General features: G+C 43.6%; 1 protein-coding gene across 2 annotated transcripts in view; it reads right to left on the bottom strand.

The window, feature by feature from the left end:
* The window catches only part of ppp1r1c (protein phosphatase 1, regulatory (inhibitor) subunit 1C), a 44420-nt gene that overhangs the window by 15358 nt on the left and 13889 nt on the right, over nucleotides 1-15173 (bottom strand). For both annotated transcript variants that reach the window (XM_067444446.1, XM_067444447.1), the window contains 2 exons: nucleotides 592-626; nucleotides 188-254 (listed from right to left, as the gene is read on the bottom strand). In XM_067444446.1, the coding sequence (XP_067300547.1) occupies nucleotides 188-254; nucleotides 592-626 (102 nt within the window). The remainder of the gene's footprint in view (nucleotides 1-187; nucleotides 255-591; nucleotides 627-15173) is intronic.

The following is a 15173-nucleotide window of genomic DNA, read 5'->3' as shown; positions in this document are numbered from 1 at the left end:
TTGGTCAAGGCCTTTTGATCTTAAAGTCTGGAGTATCCTTTTATAGATATACTACCGTAAATCACGACACAAGCACATGGAATTTTTTTTAGAGCTCAAAAGGTACTGCATAACAGGAATGACTCAGATGGTGTATGGTTACGTAAGAGCCTGAAACGTCACAATATGCAGATGGTGTATATGGTACCTCTCATGGTCGGTGGCGTATAGACACTCTGTTTCCTCTGGGCTGGAGACAGCTGGGCACTCTGGGCCTGCCGTGGACAGTGGAAAAGCACAGCGTGAGAGAGGGGATCTGATTTCACGCAGACTATTTCAGGAGCTTTGCTCCAGCAGGTAATCAATGACAACTGCATCAGAGCTCCATCCATCTAGCAGGAAGGCTGAGCATCTTAGCATGGAGAGCTCTGCAGAGAAGCAGCCGGAGGCTTAGCTTACATACCACCACGTCCACTAAGACAGCTGAAAAAGAATACTGAGTGATGTCTGATACGGTGATGATGGAGACAGGAGTGAGGAAGATCAAATCTAATGCTCATGTTAAGTGCTGGGGTTAATCTCTTGTCTCTCTTATTGGTTTAGAGTACTCACCTCTGTTTGATTTCCTGTAGTCTGCTTGTCATCTCCTGAAGGGGGAAACGAACAGAGGGACTTACTGTTAATGCCCATTTCTTCATTGTTTATAAATGCAGAAACTGTAGCTACAAAGTAACAAAGCACTCCAAAAAGAAAAGAAAAAAAGATATTACATCATCACAAATAGTTTTCTATTGGTTCCATGCAGAACCTAACTAAAATGGAACCTTTCCATTTATCTAAAGGTTCTTTATAGTGGAAAAATTATTTGTTGCAGTAAAAAATCTGAAAAGTAATTTCTGGTCTGAAAGCAGCATTCCTTCTCCGATGACGTCAGATTCACTCTCTCTATCTCACTCTCTCTATCTCACTCACTCACTCACTCACTCACTCACTCACTCACTCACTCACTCGCACACATGCATGCACGCACACATGCAAACACACACACTAATGGTCCATTAAGTAATACTTAACATATTTTTCTTCTAATATTTATATTATTTATATTACAATTAGTGTAGTAATAAAGGTTCAAGAATTCCAATGCAATACTGCTTACTTGTTTGTAGGTTTAACATTTGAATACATGTAAGACATGGTCAAATACTACATTTCTTTAAATGTGAAATTTTTAATCCCCCAGAATGTCCACTGCGATATCTTGTTTTTTTTAACAGTTAAACGGTTACTTCAGTGATTTAGCATTAAGCTTTGTATTTAAACTGGGTCATTAATATAGTAGAAATGTGAAATTATTTTCGAATTTGGTGTCTTCTAGACTGAGAAAAGACAGAAAAGGTATATTTGTCATACTGGGATTGAAAGACAACAACTCCCAGAATGCACTTGCTTCACTGACCTACAAGGCCACTCCTAAAGTCACCGCTACTGGATTACTGGATCACTTTCCCACCGTGTTCATTTTCATAAAATCAGATCAGTTAGAGAACAGACACTACAAATAAAAACTGAACGTGTCTGTTCAATAACAAGTGAGTGAGCCGAACGAGAGTCACAGCTCAAACACAGCAGGAGGCAGATTACATTTATAGAGTGGAGAGAGCACGATCATTTTGGGACAGGGGGTGCATTCCGGGGGGTGAAATACACAGCAAAAACTCCAGTGTTAAATTAACTGTCCTCAGAGTTTATTTGGCTCCACACTCAAGAGTGTTAAAAGTAACTCTGAAGAAGTGTTAAAGATAATGAGATAATTAAGAGATTAATTAAGTGATGATTGACTATTAGTGATGAACACCTGATGATAACAAGCAGAATCACTGAAGGAAAGAGTCACCATTTTTAAGTCACCATTATAGAGACCAGTGTTTGCTTTAGTTGGGCTCTTGACTTTATAACATTAGTCTTTGTCTGGCTGCTTTAAAGCATTCATACAAGTCCAGAGAAAATGTGACCAAGTGTTGATGGTTATGTTTTGACATAATCATCATGAGCTGAATCACTGATGTAATTTAGAGCCTAATCTTTGAGTTAGGTTTACTTTATTTATTATAGGAGCTCTGTGATTCTACAGCATAAGATCTGGTGTTTACAATCAAATCAGAGGAATTAAAAATTATTGTTCTAAAAAAAAAAAAGGTTAGAATCTCTTGTCATTTAGCCACACAGAGACATCTATAATCAGCATATGAATCTCAACAATGGTGGCCAAAAAAAGCTTTTGCAGTGCATTCTGGGTGCACCAATCAAAACTCACCCATGGCTCCCAGCATGCATTGCAGCATGCTGAAATTATAAGATGAACTGATTTATTGGTTTCTTTCTATTCTCACCATTTTCTTTTTGCTGTTTTATGTGACTTTTTAGTAGCTTGTTTTGTGATGTTCAGAGTTGATCTGTGTATATGATATGCTGTTTGTCACCATTGTTGAGATTCATACACTGATTCTTGATGTCTGTGAGTGTCTAACGCAACGAAGTAGTTTGAAATATTTTTTTTTGTGCAGAATCTCACCTTATTAATTTCACAGAGCTGTTGTAATTAATAACGTAAAATCAATACATGCCCCATTTAGCTAGAAATTTTTGTCAGTATGATATTAGTTGATCCAGTCACTAAATGATGATTATGTTAATCAAAACATCACTAACTCCTGAACAGATTTTCTCTGTGCTTTCTTTGCCAAAATGTGTGTTCCAAACACAAAGTTAAAGCAGCCGGAAAAAATAACTAATGCTAAAAAGCCAAGGGTCAAGAGCCCAACTAAAGCAAACACTGGTCTCCATAATGGTGACTTAAAAATGGTGACTCTTTCCTTCAGTGATTCTGCTTGTTATCATCAGGTGTCATCACTAATGGTCAATCATCAATCAAATAATTTCTTAATTATCTCATTACCTTTAACACTTCTTCAGAGTTACTTTTAACACTCTTGAGTGTGGAGCCAAATAAACTCTGAGGAGAGTTCATTTAACACTGGAGTTTTTGCTGTGTATATGTTTTTTTTGCCAGGGTCTCCTACAAAAATTAACATTTCCGGGAAAACCACGGACTTGGCAACACTGCTCCCGGGTTTCTACTGATACAAAACCATGTGCTAAATCACTGAAGTAACCTTTAAGGGGTTGAGTTCTAACTGCTGACAGCGCTAATCAAAGCACTGGTCAGTTGTGTCTTGTTCCCGTGATCATAGTCCTTTTAATATAAAAGTCTTCACTACTGAGTGTACCGCCATTAAACTCCGAGGACACTGTACAGGGTTGGGAATGACATCGTCATGTATATACTTTCCATTTTAAATGTCTGTGGAGGAGCTATGATGTCATATGTAGTACCAAAGCTTAGAGTCTCTTCTTTCTGGAGATATGCATCACTTTGGCATTTGTTTTAGACAAAGTAATGTATTTACACTAAATTACTCTGGTGTCATTTCCACCTGGATTTGGCCTACCCAAATTGAAAAGCTTCCCATACACACATACAGTGGTCTAGGTTCAAAATGTTGGTGTCATTTTACAGGAAACCCTTTAAAGTTTCATAAAACACTGCTAAAAGTGATAAACATTTAAGTATATGTTGTCTAAGCTGTTATAACCCCCCCCCCCCCAAAAAAAAAAAAAAAAAATTAGGCGCTTTTAGATTTTTTTGAAAAGTGTGTAACTCAGGCCCTGTATGCTCTAGGATCCTGCAAACACTTTGGGCTGCTTCCAGCATGTATAATTAATTTAATGACACTGGAATATTGCATTTATATCACTGTATATGGTGGTGGGAGGGGGTGGTGGAATGGGGTAGCAGGGGCGGGGGAGGGGCAGACCCATTTGAGTAAATCTGGCATACAAAATGACACAGACAAACTTCTTTTTTCCACTATTTTCTGTAATTTAGTGGAAACAGCCCAAACTGTCTGCAGGTTCCTAGAGCACACAGGGCCTGAGTTACACACTTTCAAAAATGAATTTATGAAGAAAAAAAAGAAAAAAGCGCAGACTTTTTTGGGGGGGTTATTACAGCTTACACAACATATACTTACATGTTTATCACTTTTAGCAGTGTTTTATGTAACTTTAAAGGGTTTCCTGTAAAATGACACCAACGTTTTGAACCTAGACCACTGTATGTGTGAGAAGCTTTTCTATTTGGGTAGGACAAATCCAGGCAGAAATCCCAAAAAATGGCCCTGAGTGTAAGAGATTAAATGGCATAATATCGGACTTCAGTTGCTGTTCATGATCAGGGACTTTTTTGCAGAAGGAAGGCTTTTTTCCCCATTTTTTTTCCCTTTGGCTTTAACATTTGTATTGAGTATGTGGTAATGTTAACTGATTTATAAAAGCAATAAGCCCTGTGAAGCTGAGGTTTACAATGAATTTATAACAGGTTTTAGGCAGTCTGATCTGCCTCGTGCCTAACAACGCCCCTTAGCTGTTATAAATTCTCTGTTATCTCAACGTGGTCATAAAATGCATCACTAATTACTCTTCAAGAACTATCGGACCTTGGCTCATTCTCATGCCTCTCTGCCTTATCCTGCTTATTCCAAGCTCGTTTCGATGATGGACCATTATTCTAAAGTGTTGCCACTACAATTAGTCTAAAATGCAGCTACTAGAGTTCTTATGAGGTAAAAAAAAACATGATCACGTAATACCAATTTTATCATCTCTACACTGGTTAGCTATTACACTGTAAAAAATTATTTAGAAAAAAAGTTACCTGGTTGTCTTAAAATTTTGAGTTAATTGAAATTAAAATTTTGAGTTAATACAATGAACATTTTTGAGATTCGGCAACCTTTATTAAAATATTATTAAAAGATTTTGTAAGCATATTGGGTAATTGTGTGTTTTATTTCTGATGACGCAGTGACACATGCCAAATTGTGCTATTTTCAAGATTTATAAAAATGTTTATGTGGTTCAGATACAATAATATTTTGAGTTTCTATTTATTAAACAAATTGCCTTCATTGTATCAACTCAAATTTTTAATTTCAATAAACTCAAAATTTTAAGTTAAACCAACAAAAATAGTTTACAGTGTTCCAACGCTGTAAAAAATATTATTGGTTTGGTTTTTCCATACAATGAAGGAATTTTGTTTAATAAATAGAAACTCAAAATATCAAATAACTCAATTTTAATTTCAATGAACTCAAAATTTGAAGGCAACCAGGTAACTTTTTTTCTAAATATTTTTTTTTTACAGTGAAATCAATTACAAAGTATTGCTACTGACCTATAAGGCCCTAAACGGTTTAGCTCATGTGTATTTAACCAATCTTCTATTCCTCCACAATCCATTATGCTATTTAAGGTCACCAACCTCTGGGCTTCTGGTAGGATATCTAAGTCAACTTGTTTTTTGTATTTGGCTCTTAAACTCTGGAATAGGCTTCCTGATAATATTTGTGGTAGCAATAACTTTAGCTAATTGTTCACATAATGCATCTCATATCCTTGTACTCCAGTTATATCAGATCAAATGCACATGATTATCTTTGTTTAATGTTATGAACAGCAGCTACGCTAATTATTTTGCATTTGCTTTTCTGTTTTATCTCGAGATGCCCATGAGGTTACTAGCGAGTCCGTCAGCTCTAGTTTAGTTATGAGACCTCTTATGAGCCCAACTCCTGCGGGACTTCAGATGAAGCAAAGCCCTGAATCAACATGCACCAGTGCTCTCTATATGTCCAAATGTGACCCTGGAACACAAAACCATGTCATAGGTCAATTTTTATCATCATCATCTGAACACTGAATAAATAAGGTTTCCATTGATGTATGGTTTGTGAGGATAGGACAATATTTGGCAGAGATACAACTACTTGAAAATCTGGAATCTGAGGGAGCAAAAAAATCGAAACATTTGAGAAAATCACCTTTAAAACTGTCCAAATGAAATCCTTAGCAATGCTTTTTACAACTAAACTTTTTATTTTATTTTTTATACATATTTATTTACTTTAGAAAATTTATAAAATATCTTCATGGAACTTAATCTTTACATAATATTCTAATGATTTTTGGCATAAAAGAAGAATTGATCATTTTGACCCATAAAATTTATTGTTGGCCATTGCCACAAATATACCCGGTATACATATACCTGGTTTTGTGGTCCAAGTTCACACATCATTTTGTTACTTCAATGAGCTCATTGTTTCTACACTGTCAGAAAAAAGGTATACATTGCTCTCACAGGGGTGGTACCCTAAGGGACAAAACCAAAAAGGTACTAATATGTACCTTTAAAGTACTACTATGTTCCTTTAAGGTACTTATATGCACACTTAAAGTACTGATATGTACCTTTTAAGCTATTAATATGTACCATTTAGGGGTTCAAAGTACCACAAAGATGTACCTTTTCACTTTTGTACCTAAGGGTACCGCCCCAGTGACAGAACTGTACCTTTTTTTCTGAGAGTGTACCTTAAATGAAAGCATTGTTTAAATTAATACATTGTAAGTTAACTGTTTGATTTTTTATATGTACATTTCTGAAATAACTTCCCTACGTAACTTGGACACAGTCACCTCTGATAACAGATCACTCTAAATTTTAATGTAGGCACATGCATTGTCTCTAAAGCTTTTTTGAAACAATGGGCCGCAGTTATAATTTTCACGTCCAGCACCACGCTGTTTAAATAGCAAATGCATTTTTTTTTCAAATTGTTTGCCCATGGGTGGTCTGGTCTGAAAACAAGGTGTGATCAGGCACATTGTTGGCACGTTGCTATTTTGAGGCAACTGAAAATGACTGCGCCATTGACCAACAAAAACCTGGTCTAAAGTCAATAGCGCAGTTTTTTTGCAGTGTTTTGCTGTATTTTCTTTGAGGGGCGTTATTACACAACGCGCATGCAGTCTGCTTATTACACATACAGGGATGCACATTTTTAAATATTACAAATAAAAGGATTCCTCTCTAGAGAAGCATTTAGTCTTTCCACTCGCAAAATCCGCCATGTAAATAAGGAATTCACGATGGTGCAAACAGAAAGCGCAACTGGCTTTTAAAGGGAATGGGATATAAGACTCTGATTGGTTTATTGCACGTTATGCTGAAAACACACCCATGACTCATTGAGAGACATGCCCAAAGTGCACCTTGCACTTCAGATCATAGCTCAAATCATTAAAATAGGGCCGGATATGTGTTGTGAAAATCTGCCAACACTTTATTTTGTTGCTCCCCCAAAACACATTCAAAAAGACAATTCTACTAACCAGAACCCTAACACTTAAAGGGTTACCTCAGCGATTAGCATATGGCTTTATATCAGTAGAAACCCTGGACTATATTCAAATGATTGTGCTCCCCATCCCCCTTATATCCCCCTGAGACGAGAGATTTAAGGCTTGTTCGACTTCACCTAGCGATGCGCAGACCGATCGGCGGCTGACTTGAAGCACTGCATGCCGGTTAGAAATGTTGTCCGACTTGAGACAGCACCGACGGCACGTGACTGTGACATATGTCAACAAAGCACCGCGAGAGCGATTCGAGATCAGCCGGCTGATGCAGCCGCTGCAGATTCTCAAGGGGGACTGCAGGAGGCTGCACAAGTTCTGATGATGACACAGCTGATCCACGATTGGCCGATTCACCGCATGACAGCGAACACGTGCGTTTCGTGTTTATTCTAAAACCTTACATTACGCTATGGCTCACAAATAATTTATTTATAATAGTAAAACCTCTTTTCATGTAGCCGCAATGTTATATTCTCATGTTTATCAAACTAAAACTGATAAAAACTGTTGACAACACTTCATTGATAGTGTATGTTTATATATTGAACTTTAATCTTGTGCAAATAGACGCTTTATTAAGCAGTACATAAAGTGTTGAATGAAAATGTCATTTGAAACATCTGTATATTTGAGAAATATTGCATTTATTTAACTTCAGCTGTGATAAAGTTTGCAAACACAGTGCAAGCGTCACCACTGGAAGCAGAAAGTGTCCGACTTCAGGTCTCAGTTTGCAGCTCTTCCCCGCCTGCACTCGGCTACTCTCGCCGATCGCATGCATCCAGCCGCAGACGATGTCGAACACACCTTTATGCATTTTATTTCTGGAAAAATTCCTCCCATGACGCAAATATCGTCAATTTACGCCATCGGAGCAATTGTTGGCCAGAGGCTAAAGACTACAGCCAGCAGAGGGAGCCATTTTTTAACTCGCGCATGGGAATGGGAGATCACACAGCACTCAGCTGGCAGCTGCAGCCTCAGGCATTCATGTTTAAACGGTGTGGCCAGCAGAGCAAAGTAAGTCTTTCAACTTCTCAAACTAATTCCTATGAAAGTTAAGCTTTGAAAGGCATGAACTGAAAACGCAGCAGACTGAACATGCGCTGTTAATCTATGCCGCGAGTCATAGGCGCCGATTTATGTTTTCCTCCGTGGGTGCTCATTGGCGCACGGCCTTTAAAGAAAGACCTAAAAAAATTGGTCATTTCAGAACCTTAGGAAATGGACAGCTGCCGACACGAACACACACACCTATTTAATTGACAATAAAGCCGTAAAGTAGCATCTCTTTCAAATCAGGACAGCGCCAATTCTCACAAATACAGACAAATATATCATGTAATCATGCACAAAACTTGACCATCTCTGAAGAAAGCTAGGTGAGATTTTGATACAGCTAGAGAGAAGACATTGATTACATGCCTTTATTTGTCAAAAAAAGAGAATATGTATCTCTACAGGAACTTATTGCCCTTTTTAGCACACAAACATTGAACTGAAGAATTAACTTGCATTTATCAAACTGCCAACATCAGTGTAGGTTTGCCTTTGTGCAAAAGGCCTCTTGTGGGGGAGGGTGTCAGAGTAATATTGCGCTGTCCAAACGGGGACTCTTATTATGAAGGTGCGCAGTGCGCACCTGACTGGAAGAGAGGCACTGTTCATTCAGCACGGCGCGGACGGCAGATTGCATCAGCTGCTGCAGGATCAAGTTTATGGCATGCATAAGCGCTGAAGACATTCATTTAAGTTATTGTCAGCCTCAGTTTTGGTGCAGCTTGTGTTCGTGTGCGTCCTATAGGAGTGAGTACTGTTAATCTTTTGTGTTCACTGATTTCTGCTCGTTTGCTGTTATGACGCAGTTATCAGTTGTGAATGTTACGTGACAATATATATTAATCTGTGCTCGTTCTAATAGCTGAACTGTCGATCTAGAATGTTCGGAGTTATAATGTGTATTATAGTAAGTCATACAGATAAATAATGATAGTAAATGTGATGGATGTTAAATTCAGGTGTTATACATCATTGTTATTGTATGAGGGGAGCAGCCTATAGTTACATGTGAATGGTAATAATTTGGAATGATTTTGCTGTTATTTGAATACTGCTATTTGTGTGTTGCAGAGAAACCACACAAACACACGCATCCCCTTACATCCATAACCGCAACCATACCAGCCCAGTGTGCAAGCGGATAGGGCTCCACAAACCAAACCAAACCAAACCCATTCTGATTGGGACAGGACAGGACTCGCTAAATGTACCTCAGGTTTCTCAGCTAAATTAATCCTCAGCGTTTCCAATGGCAAAGCCCTCCACAGTCCTGGTATTTCACGCCACGTGTTAATGTTTATGTAAAGGCTGACTCCACCCCTGATGTTGTTCTGCATACCATTGAGAATAAAGCAGTTAAACTGACCCTTCACTCTGTGGTGTTCTGACCGACACACCTGGTTCACTGCGATCTAAACTAGCCCTAACATATTTACATAGCCCTTCGGCACATTTTGTGGTCCTTCGAGCCGGATCGCAGCTGTGCTGGGAGCATGCAACAGAGTGATGAGGCATCGTGGGCCCCACCCACTCGGCCAAAACGACAGATAAGACAGCCGTCCTATTTGAAGGATTATGAGGTCAGTGCAGTACGACCGAAGATACGTGGCCAGTCACGGGCCAGCCCGGCACCACACACGCCTAGAGGGGAAGAATGGAGCTCACAGCCTCATGTGAAATGGAGAAGGTCTTATCAAGCGCATGATGATTATTCCCCAAGCCCTGAGGAGAGCTTTCGCAACACAGGCCTAGTATGGCCACATACCTCTATGCCCCACACGGAGGAGGGAGCAGAGCCAAATGTGATGCACAGCGAACGCATGCAATACAGCTTCGCCTCATCTCGTGACCCTAGAGGAGAATCCTGTGAGTTAATGGCCTCAGATACAGTGAAGCAGGATCAGTCCGCGGAACGATGGCCAATGCCACCCCTTCCAGTTCCAGAGGACTCGTTAGTAACAGAGGAAGAGGAGTATGATGAGGGACTGCCCCCTCCACCTTGGCCTTCGTCTGACTACCCTCCAATATCTGCAGTTGCTGAGGAGCAACGAGTTGTCATCGTCCTAGACAGAATGATGAGCGAGCTACAGCTCATGAGGGACAGTGTAATGTCCAGCCTCACACCGCACACTCGTCCATATTCTACTCCTCGTAGCCTGAATACTCCTCAACCTAGACAAGGTCCGGAACAGTATGTACGGTCCCACACCCCAAGGCCAGAATTCTACTCACCCGTCTCACGTCCGCAGCTCAGTAAGTATCACACGGATGCCGGATCCTCCGCTCAGTATCAAAGCAGACCTGATACAAGCCAGCTACCCCCTGCTCAAGGCAGACAGTTTTCGTCAGCATCGGCAACTCTGGGAGGAGGAGAGTATAGGGGCCCATCGCCAAAAATTCCTTGCTTTATTCATAAAGATCCAATGGAGTTCTCGCGGTTGAAATTAGCCCTAGCAAACCTTCTACCTGGGGACGCGACGGAGCTTTTTAAGTATCAGATACTCCTTGATCATGTAAAGCTTGAAGAGGCTTGCCTTATTGCTGACTCCTTTATCAACTCACCCAGGCCATACACAGACACCATGGCAGCCTTGACCGAGAAGTTTGGACAGCCACACCATATAGCCTTGCAGAGGATCGCTGCAGTTATGGATTCGCCTGAGGTGAGGAGAGGAGATGTAACAGCTTTTGAGAGGTTCTCCTTGCATGTGCAGTCCCTTGTTGGCATGCTACAGACACTGGGCCCAGATGGAGAAGTGGAGCTGAGATGTGGCTCACATGTGGCACGACTACTTACCAAACTTCCAGTAGATATGAGAGCAAACTTTCGGCGTCAAATGTTCCATCGTCCCGGGCACACTCATACGCTGCTCGACCTGGCAGAATGGCTTCGATACGAGTCTTGGTGCCAAGGCTACGACACCTCTTCAGACCTCCGCACCCAAGGGCTGTCAGGCTACCGGGTCGAGAAGCGACGCAACAAGCCAGCAGCTATGGTACTACACGGAGCAGAGAGCTATACACCGAACCAAGCAACCACACGAGAGGGTCAGAGCACGTCTGCGGGGAGATGGAAGGGCAAATCCAAACCATACTGCCCATACTGCGAGTGTACAGAGCACTTCCTAAATAGGTGTTCTGCGATTCAGAAACTCACCAGAGAGCAGGTCATAGAATGGATCAGAGATAAAAGGCGTTGCTGGAGATGCGGGAGAGCACATCAAGCGGCCCAATGTGACCTCAAGAAGCCCTGCGATGTGTGTCAAGGGAAACATCTGAGAGTCCTCCATGATGCTAATGCACGTCCCCAGGCTGAGCAGCCAAAGGCTGAGAGTTGTTTGGTGAGCACCAGAACGGAAGTTCTCTACCTAGACAGACCATCGGCCCACTCTCGTGTTATGCTGAAAGTTGTCAGAGTTCTTCTGCGCAACAGAGACAGGACACTAGATACTTACGCAGTTCTGGATGATGGATCTGAGCGTACGATGCTCCTCTCTGAGGCGGTTGACAAACTGGGCCTGCACAAAAGGCCTGAAGACCTTGCGCTCCGCACAATTCGACAGGAAGTCCAGACCCTGAAGGGATCTGCCGTCTCCTTCAGCATTTCATCCCCTAGCAATCCCAAGAGAAAATTCCGGATAGAAGGGGCTTTCACCTCTCAGCGCTTGGATCTAGCAGACCACTCCTACCCAATTGCCAGCTTGAAGAGGAAGTACAAGCACCTGGCAGATCTCCCCCTTGAGCCATTCGATCATTGTAAGCCACTTGTGCTGATTGGTGCTGACTACCCCCACCTACTTACCCCTATCGAGCCGGTGAGAATGGGCCCTCCTGGAGGTCCGGCTGCCATTCGAACAAGACTAGGATGGACGCTTCAAGGACCTGCCCACCTTACCCAGTGGGCACCGAACACCCAGCAGTGTCTCTTCACTAGTATCTCTTCCCAGACCGCTGAGCTGATGCAGAATGTGGAGAAGCTTTGGAAGATGGAAATGCTGCCATACCAGAGCAGCAAACTGGCAATGAGGTCAAAGCAGGATAAAGAAGCGTTGGAACTCCTAGAGACCAAGACGAGACGAGTAAAGGTAGCAGGTGTCCTCAGATATGCCACACCCTTGCTACGGAAGCGAGACATTCCCCCGCTTCAAGCTTCCAAAGAAGCGGTCCTACCCAGCCTTAGAAGTCTGGAGAGACGTTGGGCCCGGGACCCCCTACAAGCCGACGAGTACTGCGCAGCGATTCGCAAGTTGGTGGAGACTGGAGCGGTCAAGAAGGTTGACCTAAGTGGAGCCTCAACCACAGATGAGTCGTGGTACATACCCCACCATGTAGTAAGGCATAACGGGAAGAGTCGTTTAGTCTTCAATTGCTCTTTCCCATTTCAAGGTCGAAGCCTCAATGACACCCTCCTTCCTGGACCAACATTGGGAGCCCCTCTTCTGGGAGTTCTACTGCGTTTTAGGGAACATGGAGTAGCAGTCAGTGGAGACATCAGAAGCATGTTCCACCAGGCTCAGCTCTTACCAGAAGATCGGCCGCTCCTCAGGTTTATCTGGAGGGACATGGAGCGTGATAACCCCCCTAATGTTTTTGAGTGGCAGGTCCTACCATTTGGCACTACGTGCTCACCGTGTTGTGCCACCTTCGCTCTCCAAAAGCATGCGAGAGACCATGGCGGGCCAGGAGAAGGAGTCAGGCATTCGGTGGAGCGCTGCTTCTATGTGGATAACTGCCTCCAGAGTGTGCGCACCGCAGAGGAAGCCAAGGAGCTGGTGGACCAGCTCAGGGAAGTGCTCGGGTCTGGAGGGTTTGAGATCCGGCAGAGGGCCTGCAACATACCTGATGTCCTCAGACACCTACCTGCAGAGGCAAGGTCTGACAGCATGGAGCGATGGCTTTCGCATGATGAACCTGGCCTGGCAGAACCAGCGCTCGGACTCAGCTGGCATTGGGGGACAGATATCTTAGGCTACAAGAACCGACCTCTGGAGTATGGAGCTCTCACAATGAGGAATGTCTACAAGGTGCTGGCCCGACAATACGACCCCCTGGGCTTCATCGCACCTTACACGACTCGTGCCAAGTTGATTGTCCAGAGCATGTGGGACAAGCCACGTGACTGGGATGACCCACTTATCCCTCAAGATTTGCTTAAGGTCTGGAAGGAGTGGGAATCAGAGTTACACTTACTGTCCTGTATCTCCTTAACCAGACCCTATGCTCCGGTCCAAAGCGATCAAATGGTTGCTTCCCGACAGATACATGTGTTTAGTGACGCCTCCGAAAGGGCCTACGGATCAGTCTCTTACCTGAGGACAGAAGATACCCAGGGACAGGTCTACCTGGCATTCCTGGCAGCTAGGTCCAGGGTAGCGCCCCGGCGACAGCATTCCATTCCCCGCCTCGAGCTCTGCGGTGCCCTGACGGCTGCCCAATTGGCAAAGACATTAGAGAGGGAACTGACGTTGAAGACGGACCAGACAATCCTTTGGAGCGACTCGACAACAGTTTTAACATGGCTGCAGTCAGAGTCATGTCGCTTCAAGGTTTTCGTGGGTACTCGTGTGGCCGAGATCCAGGAGCTTACAGGGAAGAGTACCTGGCGCTATGTAGACTCCGCGCAGAACCCGGCAGATGATGTGACCCGGGGGAAGACCTTGGCAGAATTGGCCGCACCTAACCGCTGGAGCCAAGGGCCCTCTTTCCTCCTCAAGGGACCAGCTGAATGGCCATCTTCACCTGGAGAGGTAACAGAACAGGATGTTACGGAGTGCAAGAAGTCTGCTTCATGTGGAGTCATATCCAGAGCGGACAGACAGGGGACACATCTAGGTCAGTCACATCTGTCCTGGAAGGATATGGTCGAGGCTGTAGCACAGGAGGTACATGGGGCGGCAGACCGGGATGAGCCCTTGACAGCAGAGGACTATCGGCAGGCAGAGATGACTATCTTCCGGAGAGTTCAGGCTGAGTGCTTCCCAGAGGAGTTACGTCATCTCAAGTCAGGGAAAGCAGTGCTCCGAAGCAGTCGTCTCCTTACCCTGTCCCCGGAGCTGGACCCCGACGAGGGAATCATACGAGTAGGAGGGAGACTCAGACGTGCCGACTGCTTAGACCCTGCATTCACACATCCTATTGTCCTGGACTCCTTGCATCCTGCGACGACACTCCTTATCCAGGACTACGATGCTCGCCTCTGCCATCCGGGCCCTGAACGAGTATTCGCAGAGATACGCCGGGTTTTCTGGATTCTCCGTGGCAGGGAGGCAGTTCGAAGGGTGCAGCACCAGTGCGAGGAGTGCCGAAGATGGAAATCTAAGCCTGTGGTCCCAAAGATGGCGGATCTACCTGTGGCCCGTCTACGCTTAGGCAAGCCACCGTTCTACTCTACAGGCATCGACTGCTTTGGGCCCTTTCTAGTCAAGATAGGACGACGCTCAGAGAAAAGATGGGGCATCATCTATAAATGCCTTACCACCAGAGCAGTGCATCTAGACCTCCTGCACAGAATAGATGCAGACTCTTTCCTGATGAGCCTCAGGCGTTTCATTGCTCGCAGAGGTACTCCAGCTGAGCTCTATTCCGACCAGGGTACGAACTTTAAGGCAGGAGAGAAGGAACTTCGTGAGTCTTTTAAGAGCATGTCTTCCGACCTCCAACGACTCCTAGCCAAGCAGAAGATTGCTTTCCGCTTCAATCCCCCGGCAGCTCCTCACTTTGGGGGAACATGGGAGAGGGAGATCAGGTCTGTCAAGACTGCGCTGTATACTGTCATAGGAGTCCAACCCATTTCAGAGGAGGTGTTACAA

This window comes from Pseudorasbora parva, chromosome 5, assembly GCF_024679245.1.
Source record: "Pseudorasbora parva isolate DD20220531a chromosome 5, ASM2467924v1, whole genome shotgun sequence".
In the NCBI taxonomy this organism is placed as follows: domain Eukaryota; kingdom Metazoa; phylum Chordata; class Actinopteri; order Cypriniformes; family Gobionidae; genus Pseudorasbora; species Pseudorasbora parva.
This window is presented reverse-complemented; position numbering and strand designations above follow the sequence as displayed.